Source organism: Hyperolius riggenbachi, chromosome 4 (assembly GCF_040937935.1).
Source record: "Hyperolius riggenbachi isolate aHypRig1 chromosome 4, aHypRig1.pri, whole genome shotgun sequence".
Taxonomy (NCBI): domain Eukaryota; kingdom Metazoa; phylum Chordata; class Amphibia; order Anura; family Hyperoliidae; genus Hyperolius; species Hyperolius riggenbachi.
In genome coordinates, this window is record NC_090649.1 from 340,334,608 (window position 1) to 340,348,241 (window position 13,634).

Here is a 13,634-nt window from a genome sequence, read left to right on the forward strand (position 1 = left end):
TGTTGTGTTCAATTATAGCAGACCTCATGCTGTGTACCCTTGTAGTGGGCCCTATGAAGTGCCCTTTAATGTTTTCCTTGGCCTGGTGGTCTCCCTTCCCCAGTTTTTTATGGTAGTTTAGTGCTCCCTTAACCTCCTAAATACAGAGATAAGAAATTGAACGCAAACTGGGTAAGCTAGTGTGCCTGCACTCAAGCCACTCTGCTTCATTTACCTGGTCCCTGGCTTAGTGACATCATCAGGCCGATACCTAGTACACACAGCAGAACCAATCTGGCTGCTATATATAGGTAGTGTCAGAGGACATACGTATCCTGTCCATAAAAAGGTATATAGTTTAAATAAAAATACATACACATTTTAACTAAAGGGACAAAAAAATCATGCAATAAAGCAGAGAAACTGAAGTTTAATTTTGTTGGATACATCAAAATTACAGCACACAGCTTTTAGATACACCAAACTGCATTAAAGTGAACCGAGCACCTTTTTTTCACTCAGGACATTTCTATAGCACATGAAAAATGTATGCCGACTATCTGTTTCATTATTAAAATAAACTTTAATTTTACCTTGTATTTTACATTCAAAGTTGTTAAATTGGCCTGTTTGAGCAGACCTGCCGACCGTCCCCATCCGCAGAAAGTTCAGTAACCTCTAATTGTTTTATTGCGCTAATTACCAAGAGGTAAACCATGCCTTTCATCAGCAAAGAGGGTGAATAATTAGGAGTGTGTTTTCAAAGCCATGCTTTGAAAACACACTCCTAATTATTCACCCTCTTTGCTGATGAAAGGCATGGTTTACCTCTTGGTAATTAGCGCAATAAAACAATTAGAGGTTACTGAACTTTCTGCGGATGGGGACGGTCGGCAGGTCTGCTCAAACAGGCCAATTTAACAACTTTGAATGTAAAATACAAGGTAAAATTAAAGTTTATTTTAATAATGAAACAGATAGTCGGCATACATTTTTCATGTGCTATAGAAATGTCCTGAGTGAAAAAAAGGTGCTCGGTTCACTTTAACATTTTACAAAGAACTATAACAGAGGTATAACTACAAAATACTAAAACAAACAATACAAACAATATTTGTTCAGCACATTGCAAATGTTTTGTTCTTTAAGATATGACATCATCATGCTCAAGAAGTTCAGATTTGGAAACAAACAAATCTGCTAGCATGTGTTTGGGAATTTCTGAGCCTCTTACTTTCAACATGTAACATGCATTCTCTACTTTTGTCAAACTCTGTTTTAGGACATACAACTTTCTTGAAATTTCATATGGACCAGTATTACCAATGTATGCAAATCCATCAAAAATTTCACGCAAGAACTGAGTTAATTTAAAAGGCGTTTCAATGTCACCATTCCCAACGCTACTTATGCACAATCGCATTAGCTCTCCAGTAAGGTCGGCTACTCCAAGCAAATAATCCACATGAGTTATCTGAAGGCTTAGTGTGTTCGGTTTGTTTTTTTCTTCATTATGTGGAGAAATGTTGATCTATGAATAATAATAAAAACATTGTAAAACAACTGAATTTATTGATTTGATTTACATACCGTATATATTTTTCCCATGCAAATTTTTTGTATGACGAGCTATTGCAACAAAAAATATCGAAGCCCAAGTGTACGTTTAAACCAGGGGTGTCAAACTCAAATACAAAGGGGGCCGAAATTGAACACCTGGACCTAGTCGCATGCCAACCTCAATGTCTATGGCCACCTTCCTCCCTTATAAAGTTCCCTGGTGTCTAATGGCCCCCCTCCAACCCCCATACAGTCACTGGTGTCTAGTGGCTCTCTTCCTCCCCCGATTTGGACCGCGGGCCAGAGTTTTACATGTGTGTTTTAAAACAGAATATTTCTCTCATAGGCCTTTGTAATAAATGGAACCTGACGAGGAATGTAGTGGCTGACATATTTATTGCCTTTTAGGCGACATTCATAGTGGTGCGTTTCAGTGCAGCATAACAGCTACTTTGTTATGCGGTTTGCCATGCTGCAATGCACCAGCTATGCATCAATTACAGTGCGACAGGTGCATTATGGTATAACGGCATGTAGCATCACAACACAACGCATGCAGTGAGTGTATTAACAGTAAAACTGAATCATACTTTTCACTGACTGTATGATTCACTGTACGCAAAACACAATACACGGATTACATGCGGCGCTGCTTTCCTGTTCTGTTGCTGCTGTTACAAGGAATGCAAAGCAACTCTCACTATGAACCTAGCCTGAAACAATGCCAGTTGCCTCGCATCCCTGCTGATCTCTTTGGCTGCAGTAGTGTCTGAATCACACACTTGAAACAATCAAGCAACTAGTCTTGCCAGCAGGGGCAGACCTTGTATGACGCAGTCTGAACCACCCGACATCCCACCGCCACCTGCTCCGGCGGCCCCCTCCTCTATAGAGTCCCTGGATCCGCTGCGTTTACCAGCACACAAAGAAGCCTTAACCTCCGCGCAGGAGGTTTTCTCCGGCCCTGCTGGGCCGATTTGTTTATTTTTTTTTTGCTGCACGCAGCTAGCACTTTGCTAGCTGCGTCAGCACACCGATCGCCGCCGCCCGCGCTCGATCGCCGCTATCCGTCGCGCCGCACGGCCCCTCCCCCAAGACCCCGTACGCTGTCTGGCCAATCAGTGCCAGGCAGCGCTAAGGGGTGGTTCAGGACTCCCAATGACGTCCCGACGTCGGTGACGTCATCCTGCCCCGGGAAGCCCTCCAGGAAATCCCGTTCTTTGAACGGGATTTCCTGATCGGAGATCGCCGAAGGCGATCGAAGAGGGCGGGGGGATGCCGCTGAGCAGCGGCTATCATGTAGCAAGCCCTGGGCTCGCTACATGATATAGGGAAAAAAAATTAAAAAAAGATTTTTTTATACCGCCAGGGGGGTTAAAGATGCCGTCTTGCACTCCATCTTCCAATCACATAAGATGTGCCCGACACAAGGATCACCACTCCAGGTATGCTTAGTAAGACTTAGTCGGTACCATCAGTATTTGCTCTTTAAGATTTATTGTAGTATAGTCATAGTAAATACAAACGATGTTTCGGAGCGCAGCTCCTTTATCAAGTTCAATGACATACTGACATGCACAGCAAAATACTTCTATTTATATCAAGCCGTCTCTTATCTACAGCCAATCACAGGCTGTAGACAATGTTGCCCAATCACTCGCTCTTCTCATAGAGCGAACCTTGTGGGGAACTTTGTTAGAGACATAGGAACCTATCCGCATGTAGGATACTGGCACGTGTCCCTATGACAGCAGAGGACCGGCAGAAATGGGCGCCACCTACCTCAGGAGGGTACGCCCTTCCTACGCCGTCAACAGAGCAGTAACCGCTCACAGGTCAACGGACCTGATGGGGAACTGCGCTGGCATGTGTCACAGCTGGCGAGAAGCCAGTTGGGTAGCGACCAATAGGCACGCAAGGACGGGTAAAGCCGCCGCTGGACAATCCTGACTGCCGTGACGTCACCCCATTCCCACAGCAACCAGAAGGACGCGGTATGAGACGATCACGTCGCACCGCGTCAGCCGACAGCAACGGGACTAGAGGGGACCGCCAAAGCCCGGCACGAAGAGGCACCACTCAAGAACACACAGCACCAACCAGAGACGGAGATCCCAGATTATACTGTGTGTCCCCGAGCACTCATGGAGGCCTGCCCAGAACAGCGCACATACTGGCCGCTGATGGAGGCATGACTGACAGGCGGAGGAGAAAAACGGTCACCCTGAAGTCCACGGTAGCAGAAGGATCACAAATCTCATCTTTGGGACCTAGAATACTCTGGTGTTACAATGTTACATAAAGCATATTGTGTCACATATAATATGTAATAAAACAATCAGAAAAACATTATATTAGTTATTGTCTAGAGTCATAAAAAAGGTAAAAGGTCATATTCTCTATTTAGACCTCTGGGTTCCATACTATCCAATGTTTTAATCCAATAAGCTTCCCTTAATAGGAGTAGTTTATGTCTATCCCCTCCCCTTTTAGGTGAAGGAACACCCTCCAGAACTTGGCACCTCAGCTGGCTTACATTGTGGCCGCATTGGTTAAATAATATGGGACAGATTGTTCTAAATATTTATTGTGAATTGCTGTTTTATGTGAGGAAAGGCGCACTTTTAATTTACTTGTGGTCTGACCCACATAAATAAGGCCACATGGGCATTTCAATGCGTATACTACATATTGAGAGTCCCAAGCGTAATAGCCATTTATAGCATATTTTTTTGCAGCATAAGGATGAACAAAAAAGTTACCTTTAGTTATCAGATTACAATGGACGCTGTTCAGGCACAGGAGGGTACCCGTCCTGGGTACCTCTGGGGGTCTAACAAGTGTTCTCATCTCTGCATAACAGTCTGTCACACAGAGTGGGTGGCCATTTAAAGGACATAAGGGGAGCATTTTGGAATTCAGCGACACAAGGAAAGGACTTTGCCAAAATTGGCCAATGTTTTTATTTTACAAATATTGTCACTGTATACATTGTATTGTGACACAAAAGGTATGCGTGCCAGTTTAGTCCTTATTCTCCTGCGCCCAGTCCCATGAATGCCTAGAACCTCATTTTTAGCCGTTTCAATGAGTTGTCTCGGTTATGATCTTGCTATAAATTTCTTGGCTTTTGGGGATGGCACATTTTGTACTAACAGGATGAAAACTATCATATGATAATAAAGCATTTCGATCAGTGGGCTTTACAAATAGGTCTGTAGTAAAGGAACCATCTTTCAGTATGACTACGGTGTCCAGAAAATTGATCTGTGTCTGATGACAGTGTACTGTAAGTCGTATAGCCTGGCATTGGGCATGCACACATGATATAAAGTCATCTAGGGTCAAACGTGGCCCCGCACACATGCAAAAAAATGTCATCTATATAATGTAGCCATATCTTGGCATATTTTTGAAATACAAGATTACTATATACAAAAGTCTCTTCATATATATTCATATAGATGTTTGCGTAGGACGGGGGCCACATTCGACCCCATAGCTGTCCCCCGGACCTGTAAATAAAATTGTTCCACAAAGAGAAAATAGTTAGATTTCAGTACCAAATTTAGCAATTGAATCAAAAAATCAACCTGCGGCATTGAAAAATCTGAACAAGTCGTTAATGTATATAGGACAGCCTCCACACCCCCATCATGTGGGATGGAGGTGTAGAGGCTCTCCACATCAAAAGTAACCAGTAAACTACCAGGTGGTATATCATGAACTTTTCCTATAATGTCCAGAAACATGCCGGTATCTCTTAAATAGGATTTCTGTGAGATCGCATATGGTCTTAGATGTAAGTCTAAAAATTTGGCTAGGGGTGAAAGGACTGACTCAATACCCGCCACCATTGGCCTACCAGGTGGATTGATAAGTTGTTTATGAATTTTGGGATATACATAGAGTACTGGAGTCCTGAGAAATTGACAGGTCAGAAATTGGGCCAGTTTCTGATCAATGACATTCTTTTGTATGGCCATTTGTAATGTAGCGTCTATTTGTTGTTGTATCTCGTTGAGGGGGTCGCAGGGGAGCCGTATGTAGGTTGTTTCATCTAATAACTGCCGAAATGTTTAGGCTCTATATGCTGTAATGTCCATGACCACCACTGCGCCCCCTTTTTCCGCCGGCTGAATTACAATGGAGGGCTCATCCCTAAGTAATTGTAACGCTGTTCTCAGTTCTCTTGGTAGATTATGTTTAACCTTGAATTCCCATTTGCCTGATCTATGCAGCTGATCCACCTCTTCTTGGACTTTAACAATATAAGAGTCTATAACTTGACATGATGATGGGTTGAATGTACTTTTGAGTCGCAGTGTCGTATCACCTAGCCTTAGTTGGTCAGTTTAATCTCCTAAATGGTCTTGCATGTTGAATCTGGGTTGACTGAAATAATGCTTAAGTTTTGTTCTCCAAAAAAAAACAACGTAAATCAATGTCCAACTGAAGGGGATCTGGCCAGTGGGTAGGAGCAAAGGAAAGGGCTTTGTTGAGAATCTCAATTTTGTGGTGTGGTCAGAGAGTATGTGTAACGATCGGTGTAACACAGAGAGGATCTGATTACCGGTGATCTGCAGTATCACCGAGAATACAGATATATACCCGATTATTGATGATCTGCAGTATCACCGATAATCAGATATATCTCTAACCTCTGGACACCTGAGTGATAAGAGTGTTTTGGTGCAACAGTAATACTTTGAGGAGAGCACCCGAGAGAAGGGTGTTAAACAGTGGGAGATATTGCTTGAGATCAGGTTCCTTCCACAGGTCTGAAGATCCCCGAGGGGCAGAGCTAGACAGAGTGGGAAGGACAGAACGTGAGTGACACCAATGAGGAAGTGTCACTGACAGATCTGCGAACTATCAACAGGCGAGAGAGTTCTCGAGGTCGGACAGGCCAGGTCGTTAACACACGGACAGATAAAGTACAGAGACAGTATACAGGGACAGAATCCTAAGACCAGCAGAGTTTGGCAACAGAGTATCAGAATGACTAAGGTACAGAATCAGAGATCAGAAGAATGGCCAGGAAAGCAGAAGGTCATAACAGATAATCAACATTGCCTAGGCTTGAGTGCGAGCTCCTAGATTCTCAACACTCCTGGAACTAGACTAGACAATAATAATGATAGATGGTACAGAATTCCTAGACTCAGGTGTGAGTTCCCTGGCCATCAACACCTTGGAAACTGGTCTAGATAATAACACAGATAATAATACAATTCCTAGGCTAAGGTGTGAGCTCCGTGATCATCAACACCTACGAAACTGTCTAATAAACACAGATACTGACAAGGTCTGAGTGCTACCACGTAGTGATCGCAACGCCAGACACCAGAGAAATGACCAGCACCCAGTATATATACACCAGCGCCCTCTAGCGCCTCCCCTAAGTGCTGGACCAGTGGAAGTTGCTGAAATTGTCAGCTGACCGGCTTGGCCAGCTGACTCCCTTCTGACTGTCATAAAGGCCCTGCCTCTCTGCGCGCGCGTCTTCCTGAACCAGTGTGGACTATCAGTCCCAGCCACACCAGACATGTGTTGCTATGTTCCTGCTGTGTTGAATGGGGAATCCGCCGCACCGCTGTCCGTGCGTGCGGCGTTTTCTCCGCATTCAGCATTACTGACAAGAGTAGGCCTATGCGTGATACCTGCCGCGTCAGACGCGGAATCCGCCGCCCTGTTGTCTGGGCATGCGGTGGTTTCTCCGCGCTCCGACTGCGCGCTAGCTGCCATGTTGAACGCGGAATCAGCCGCCTTACTTTGAGTACTAGTGGCGGCTTTTCCGCGTTTCCTCACAGTATGAAGAGATATTAACCACCAGGTTTACCGGAACTAAGGCCTCTGTTTGGTGCGATTCCGGAGTCTTTCTTTGATAGTTTCTGTGCCTGCCGCCCCGCCTTGTTAGTCTTGGCTTGACTGATTGTCGCCAGAGTCTTCGGGTGTACGGACAGGCAAAAAAAAAAAAATCAGATGATCCTCCCTGACTAGGATCGCCAGACACAGGTGTAGGAACATCGCCTTGTGGTTTTTGGGGTTTGGGAGGCCTGTTGGGTCTCTTAGGTGGTTGTTGCCAAACCTAGACATATCCTGTGGTGTAATCACTCTCATCTCTTTGAAATTTTTGTCTCTTGACAACTTCAAATTTTTGTGTGACATCTACACAGAACTTCCCAATTTCCCCCTTGTATGCGATCATATTCTTCCTTAGAAATCAAGTCCTGTAATTTATTATTCAGTGATTGTATTTGTTGTTCCAGTCGAGGGAGTTCGGTTTGTATTTGGGTAATGGTAAGTAACTTCGCATCAAAAGATGCCTTATTCCATATAGTAATCAGCACAGAACTGTAAATGAACAATTCTCACATTGCTTACTGCCACTATACTTATAATGTCCTTGACTTGTAATATACACACCGTCTGCCCTTGTATTGTTTTTGTTTGTGTTTGTTAAGCAACTGCCAAGACAAATTCCTTGTAGGCGCAAACTTACTTGGTGAAATAAAATTGATTCTGATTCTGATATCTTGGCCCAAGTGCTGCACTTGGGCCAAGATATGGAATAAGGCATCTTTTGATGCGATGTTACTTACCATTACCCAAATACAAACCAAACTCCCTCGACTCGCAGACAAGGGGAAATTGGGAAGTTATGTGTAGATGTCACACAAAAAATCGAAGTTGTCAAGAGACAAAAATTTCAAAGAGATGAGCAATTACACCACAGGATATGTCTATGTTTGGCAACAACCACCTAAGAGACCCAACAGGCCTCCCAAACCCCAAAGGATCCAAAAAAACCACAAGGCTTTGTTCCTTGTATTGTGGTTAATATCTCTTCATACTCTCTGACCACCCCACAAATTGAGGTTCTCAACAAAGGCCTTTCCTTTGCTCCTACCCACTGGCCAGATCCCCTTCAGTTGGACGTTGATTTACAATGTTTTTTCCGGAGAATAAAACTTAAGCATTATTTCAGTCAACCCAGATTCAACATGGGAGACCACTTAGGAGATGAAATTGACCAACTAAGGCTAGGTGATACGACACTGCGACTCAAAAGTACATTCAACCCACCATCATGTCAAGATATAAACTCTTATATTGTTAAAGTCCAAGAAGAGGTGGATCAGCTGCATAGATCAGGCAAATGGGAATTCAAGGGTAAACATAATCTACCAAGAGAACTGAGAACAGCGTTACAATTACTTAGGGATGAGCCATCCATTATAATTAAGCCGGCGGACAAAGGGGGCGCAGTGGTGGTCATGGACATTACAGCATATAGAGCCTAGATGAAACAACCTACATACGGCTCCCCTGCGACCCCCTCAAAGAGATACAACAACAAATAGACGCTACATTACAAATGGCCATACAAAAGAATGTCATTGATCAGAAACTGGTCCAATTTCTGACCTGTCAATTTCCCAGGACTCCAGTACTCTACTTATGTCCCAAAATTCCTAAACCACTTATCAATCCACCTGGTAGGCCAATAGTGGCGGGTATTGAGTCAGTCCTTTCACCCCTAGCCAAATTTTTAGACTTTCATCTAAGACCATATGCGATCTCACAGAAGTCCTATTTAAGAGATACCGGCATGTTTCTGGACATTATAGAAAAAAAGTTCATGATATACCTCCTGGTAGTTTACTGGTTACTTTTGATGTGGAGAGCCTCTACACCTCCATCCCACATGATGGGGGTGTGGAGTGGAGGCTGTCCTATATACATTAACGACTTGTTCAGGTTTTTCAATGCCGCAGGTTGATTTTTTGATTCAATTGCTAAATTTGGTACTGAAATCTAACTATTTTCTCTTTGAGGAACAATTTTATTTACAGGTTCGGGGGACAGCTATGGGGTCGAATGTGGCCCCGTCCTACGCAAACATCTATATGAATATATATGAAGAGACTTTGTATATAGTAATCTTGTATTTCAAAAATATGCCAAGATATGGCTGACTTTATATCATGTGTGCATGCCCAATGCCAGGCTATACGACTTACAGTACACGGTCATCAGACACAGATCAATTTTCTGGACACCGTAGTCATACTGAAAGATGGTTCCTTTACTACAGACCTATTTGTAAAGCCCACTGATCGAAATGCTTTATTATCATATGATAGTTTTCATCCTATTAGTACAAAATGTGCCATCCCCAAAAGCCAATTTCAGAGGGTTGATATGATAGTGAGCAATCAGGACAACAACATTTTGAGAGTCAAATAAATGTCAGAGACATTTAAAGCAAGATCATAACCGAGAGAACTCATTGAAACGGCTAAAAGTGAGGTTCTAGGCATTCATGGGACTGGGCGCAGGAGAATAAGGACTAAACTGGCACGCATACCTTTTGTGTCACAATACAATGTATATAGTGACAATATTAGTAAAATTATTAAAAAACATTGGCCAATTTTGGCACAGTCCTTTCTTTCTGTCGCTGAATTCCAAAATGCTCCCCTCATGTCCTTTAAATGGCCACCCACTCTGCATGACAGACTATGTCATGCAGAGATGAGAACACTTGTTAGACCCCCAGAGGTACCCAGGGCGGGTACCTTCCTGTGCCTGAACCGCATCTATTGTATTCTGATAACTAAAGGTAACTTTTTTGTTCATCCTTATACTGCAAATAAATATGCTATAAATGGCTATTACACTTGCGACTCGCAATACGTAGTATACGCATTGAAATGCCCATGTGGCCTTATTTATGTGGGTCAAACCACAAGTAAATTAAAAGTGCTCCTTTCCTCACATAAAACAGCAATTCGCAATAAATATTTAAAACAATCTGTCCCATATCATTTTAACCAATGCGGCCACAATGTAAGCCAGCTGAGGTGCCAAGTTCTGGAGGGTGTTCCTTCACCTAAAAGGGGAGGGGATAGACAAACTACTCCTATTAAGGGAAGCTTATTGGATTAAAACATTGGATAGTATGGAACCCAGAGGTCTAAATAGAGAATGTGACCTTTTACCTTTTTTATGACCTTAGACAATAACTAATATAATGTTTTTATGATTGTTTTATTACATATTATATGTGACATAATATGCTTTATGTAACATTGTAACACCAGTGTATTCTAGGTCCCAAAGATGAGATCTGTGATCCTTCTGCTACCGTGGACTTCGGGATGACCGTTTTTCTCCTTCGCCTGTCAGTTATGCCTCCATCAGCGGCCAGTATGTGCGCTGCTCTGGGCGGGCCTCCGTGACTGCTCGGGGACACACAGTATAATCTGGGATCTCGGTCTCTGGTTGGTGCTGTGTGTTCTTAAGTGGTGCCTCTCCGTGACGGGCTTTGGCAGTCCCCTCTAGTCCCATTGCTGCCTGCTGACGCGGTGCGACGTGATCGTTGCATACCGCGCCTTTCTGGTTGCTGTGGGAATGGGGTGACGTCACGGCAAGGCAGTCAGGATTGGCCAGCGGCGGCTTTACCCGTCCTTGCGTGCCTATTGGTCGCTACCCAGCTGGCTTCTCGCCAGCTGTGACGCACGCCAGCGCAGTTCCCCATCAGGTCCGTTGACCTGTGGGCGGTTACTGCTCTGTTGAGGGGGCGGAGGAAGGGCGTACCCTCCTGAGGTAGGTTGCGCCCATTTCTGCCTGTCCTCTGCTGTCATAGGGACACGTGCCAGTATCCTACATGCGGATAGGTTCCTATGTCTCTATCAAAGTTCCCCACAAGGTTCGCTCTATGAGAAGAGCGAGTGATTGGGCAACATTGTCTACAGCCTGTGATTGGCTGTAGATAAGAGACGGCTTGATATAAATAGAAGTATTTTGCTGTGCATGTCAGTATGTCATTGAACTTGATAAAGGAGCTGCGCTTTGAAACGTCGTTTGTATTTACTATGACTATACTACAATAAATCTTAAAGAGCAATTACTGATGGTGCCGACTACGTCTTACCCAGCATACAAAGAATTTAGATCACCGGTGACCTGCTTTGGAGACAGGAGAGCGGTGCCCCCAGTAGCAACGCATATATAGGAAGTGCTTACTTCTTGTATATGCGCTGGTACTATGGGCAGCGCTCTCCTGTCTCCACTGCTGGTCCCCGCTGATCTGAGGTCTCTGTATGCCAGACAATGCAGCAGATCTGGGGACTCTGTAGAGGAGGGGGCCTGCCGCCCAAGCAAGTAAATGAGTGGTGGCAGGGAGAGGGGGAAAGGCTGGCTACCTATACTGGAGGCACCTACAGTATACTTGGCTACCTATACTAGGGTCACCTATAATTGGCTACCTATACTGAGAGCACCTATACCTGGCTACCTATACTGGAGGCACCTATATAGCTGTTTATCTATACTAGGAGCACATATACTTCGGTACCTATACTGGGGACACCTATACCTGGCTACCTATACACGGGGCACCTATACCTGGCTATGTATAATGGGGGCACCTATATCTGACTACCTATACTGGGCGCACCTATACCTGGCTTACCTATACAGGGGGCACCTATACCTGGCTACCTACCTACCTACACTGAGGGTGTTTTGGGACAATCAACACAATTCTAACATTTTTGGCTCTATACACAACCACAATAGATTTGAAATGAAACGAACATGATGTGCTTTAACTGAAGACTTTCAGCTTTAATTTGAGGGTATTTACATCCAAATCAGGTGAACGGTTTAGGAATTACAACAGTTTTCATATGTGCCTCCCACTTGTCATGGGAGCAAAAGTAATGACAATTGGCTTCTCAGCTGTTCCATGGCCAGGTGTGTGTTATTCCCTCATAATTACAATGAGTAGATAAAAGGTCCAGAGTTCATTTCAAGTGTGCTATTTGCATTTGGAATCTCTTGCTGTCATCTCTCAAGAGGAGATCCAAAGAGCTGTCACTATCAGTGTAGCAAGCCATCATTAGGCTGGAAAAAACAAACAAACCCATCAGAGAGATGGCAAAAACATTAGGCGAGGCCACAACAACTGTTTGGAACATTCTTAAAAAGCACAGCAACATCCAGAAGACCAACGGAAAACAACTGTGGTGGATGACCAAAGTATTCTTTCCCTATTGAAGAAAACACCCTTCACAACAGTTGGCCAGATCAAGAACACTCTCCAGGAGGTAGGTGTATGTGTGTCAAAGTCAACAATCAAGAGCACATTTCACCAGAGTGAATATAGAGGGTTCACCATAAGGTGTAAACCATTAGTGAGCCTCAAAAACCGGAAGAAACAGTTCACAATTCTGGAACATCATCCTATGGACAGATGAGACCAAGATCAACTTGTAGGAGAGTAATGGGAAGAGAAGAGTATGGAGAAGGAAAGGAACTGCTCATGAACCATGAGAATTCCACCTCATCAGTGAAGCGTGGTGGTAGGTAGTGTCATGGTGTGAGCATGTATGGCTGTCAATGGAACTGGTTTTCTTGTATTTACTGATGATGTGATTGCTGACAAAAGCAGCAGGATGAATTCAGAAGTATTTTGGGCACTATTATCGGCTCATATTCAGCCAAATACTTTAGCACTCATTGGAAGGTGTGTCATAGTGCAGATGGACAATGACCCAAAGCACACTGCAAAAGCAACCAAAGAGTTTTTGAAGGGAAAGAAGTAGAATGTTATGCAATGGCCAAGTCAATCACCTGACCTGAATCCGTCTGAGCATGCATTTCACTTGCTGAAGACAAAACTGAAGGGAAAATGCCCCAAGAACAAGCAGGAACTGAAAAAAATTGCAGTAGAGGCCTGGCAGAGCATCACCAGGGATGAAACCCAGCGTCTGGTGAGGTCTGTGTGTTCCAGACTTCATGCTGTAATTGACGAGACCCAGCGTCTGGTGAGGTCTATGCGTATCAGACTTCATGCTGTAATTGACTGAAAAAGATTTGCAACCAAGTATTAAAAAGTGAAAGTTTGATTTATGATTATTATTCTGTCCCATTACTTTTGCTCCCTTAAAGATAACCTAAAGTAAAAAAAAAAAAATGAGATGAACTCACCTGGGGCTTCCCTCAGCCCCCTGCAGCCGATCGGTGCCCTCGCAGCTCGGGTCCGATGCCTCTGGACCCGCCGGCGAACACTTCCGGTTTGG

General features: G+C 44.0%; 1 protein-coding gene across 1 annotated transcript in view; it reads right to left on the reverse strand.

The window, feature by feature from the left end:
- Positions 1-977: 977 nt before the first annotated feature.
- TSNAX (translin associated factor X) overlaps positions 978-13,634 on the reverse strand; it is a 209,436-nt gene continuing 196,779 nt past the window's right edge. Inside the window, exon 6 of the mRNA XM_068279534.1 lies at positions 978-1,510. Coding sequence (XP_068135635.1) covers positions 1,124-1,510 — 387 coding nt within the window. The 3' untranslated portion in view covers positions 978-1,123. The remainder of the gene's footprint in view (positions 1,511-13,634) is intronic.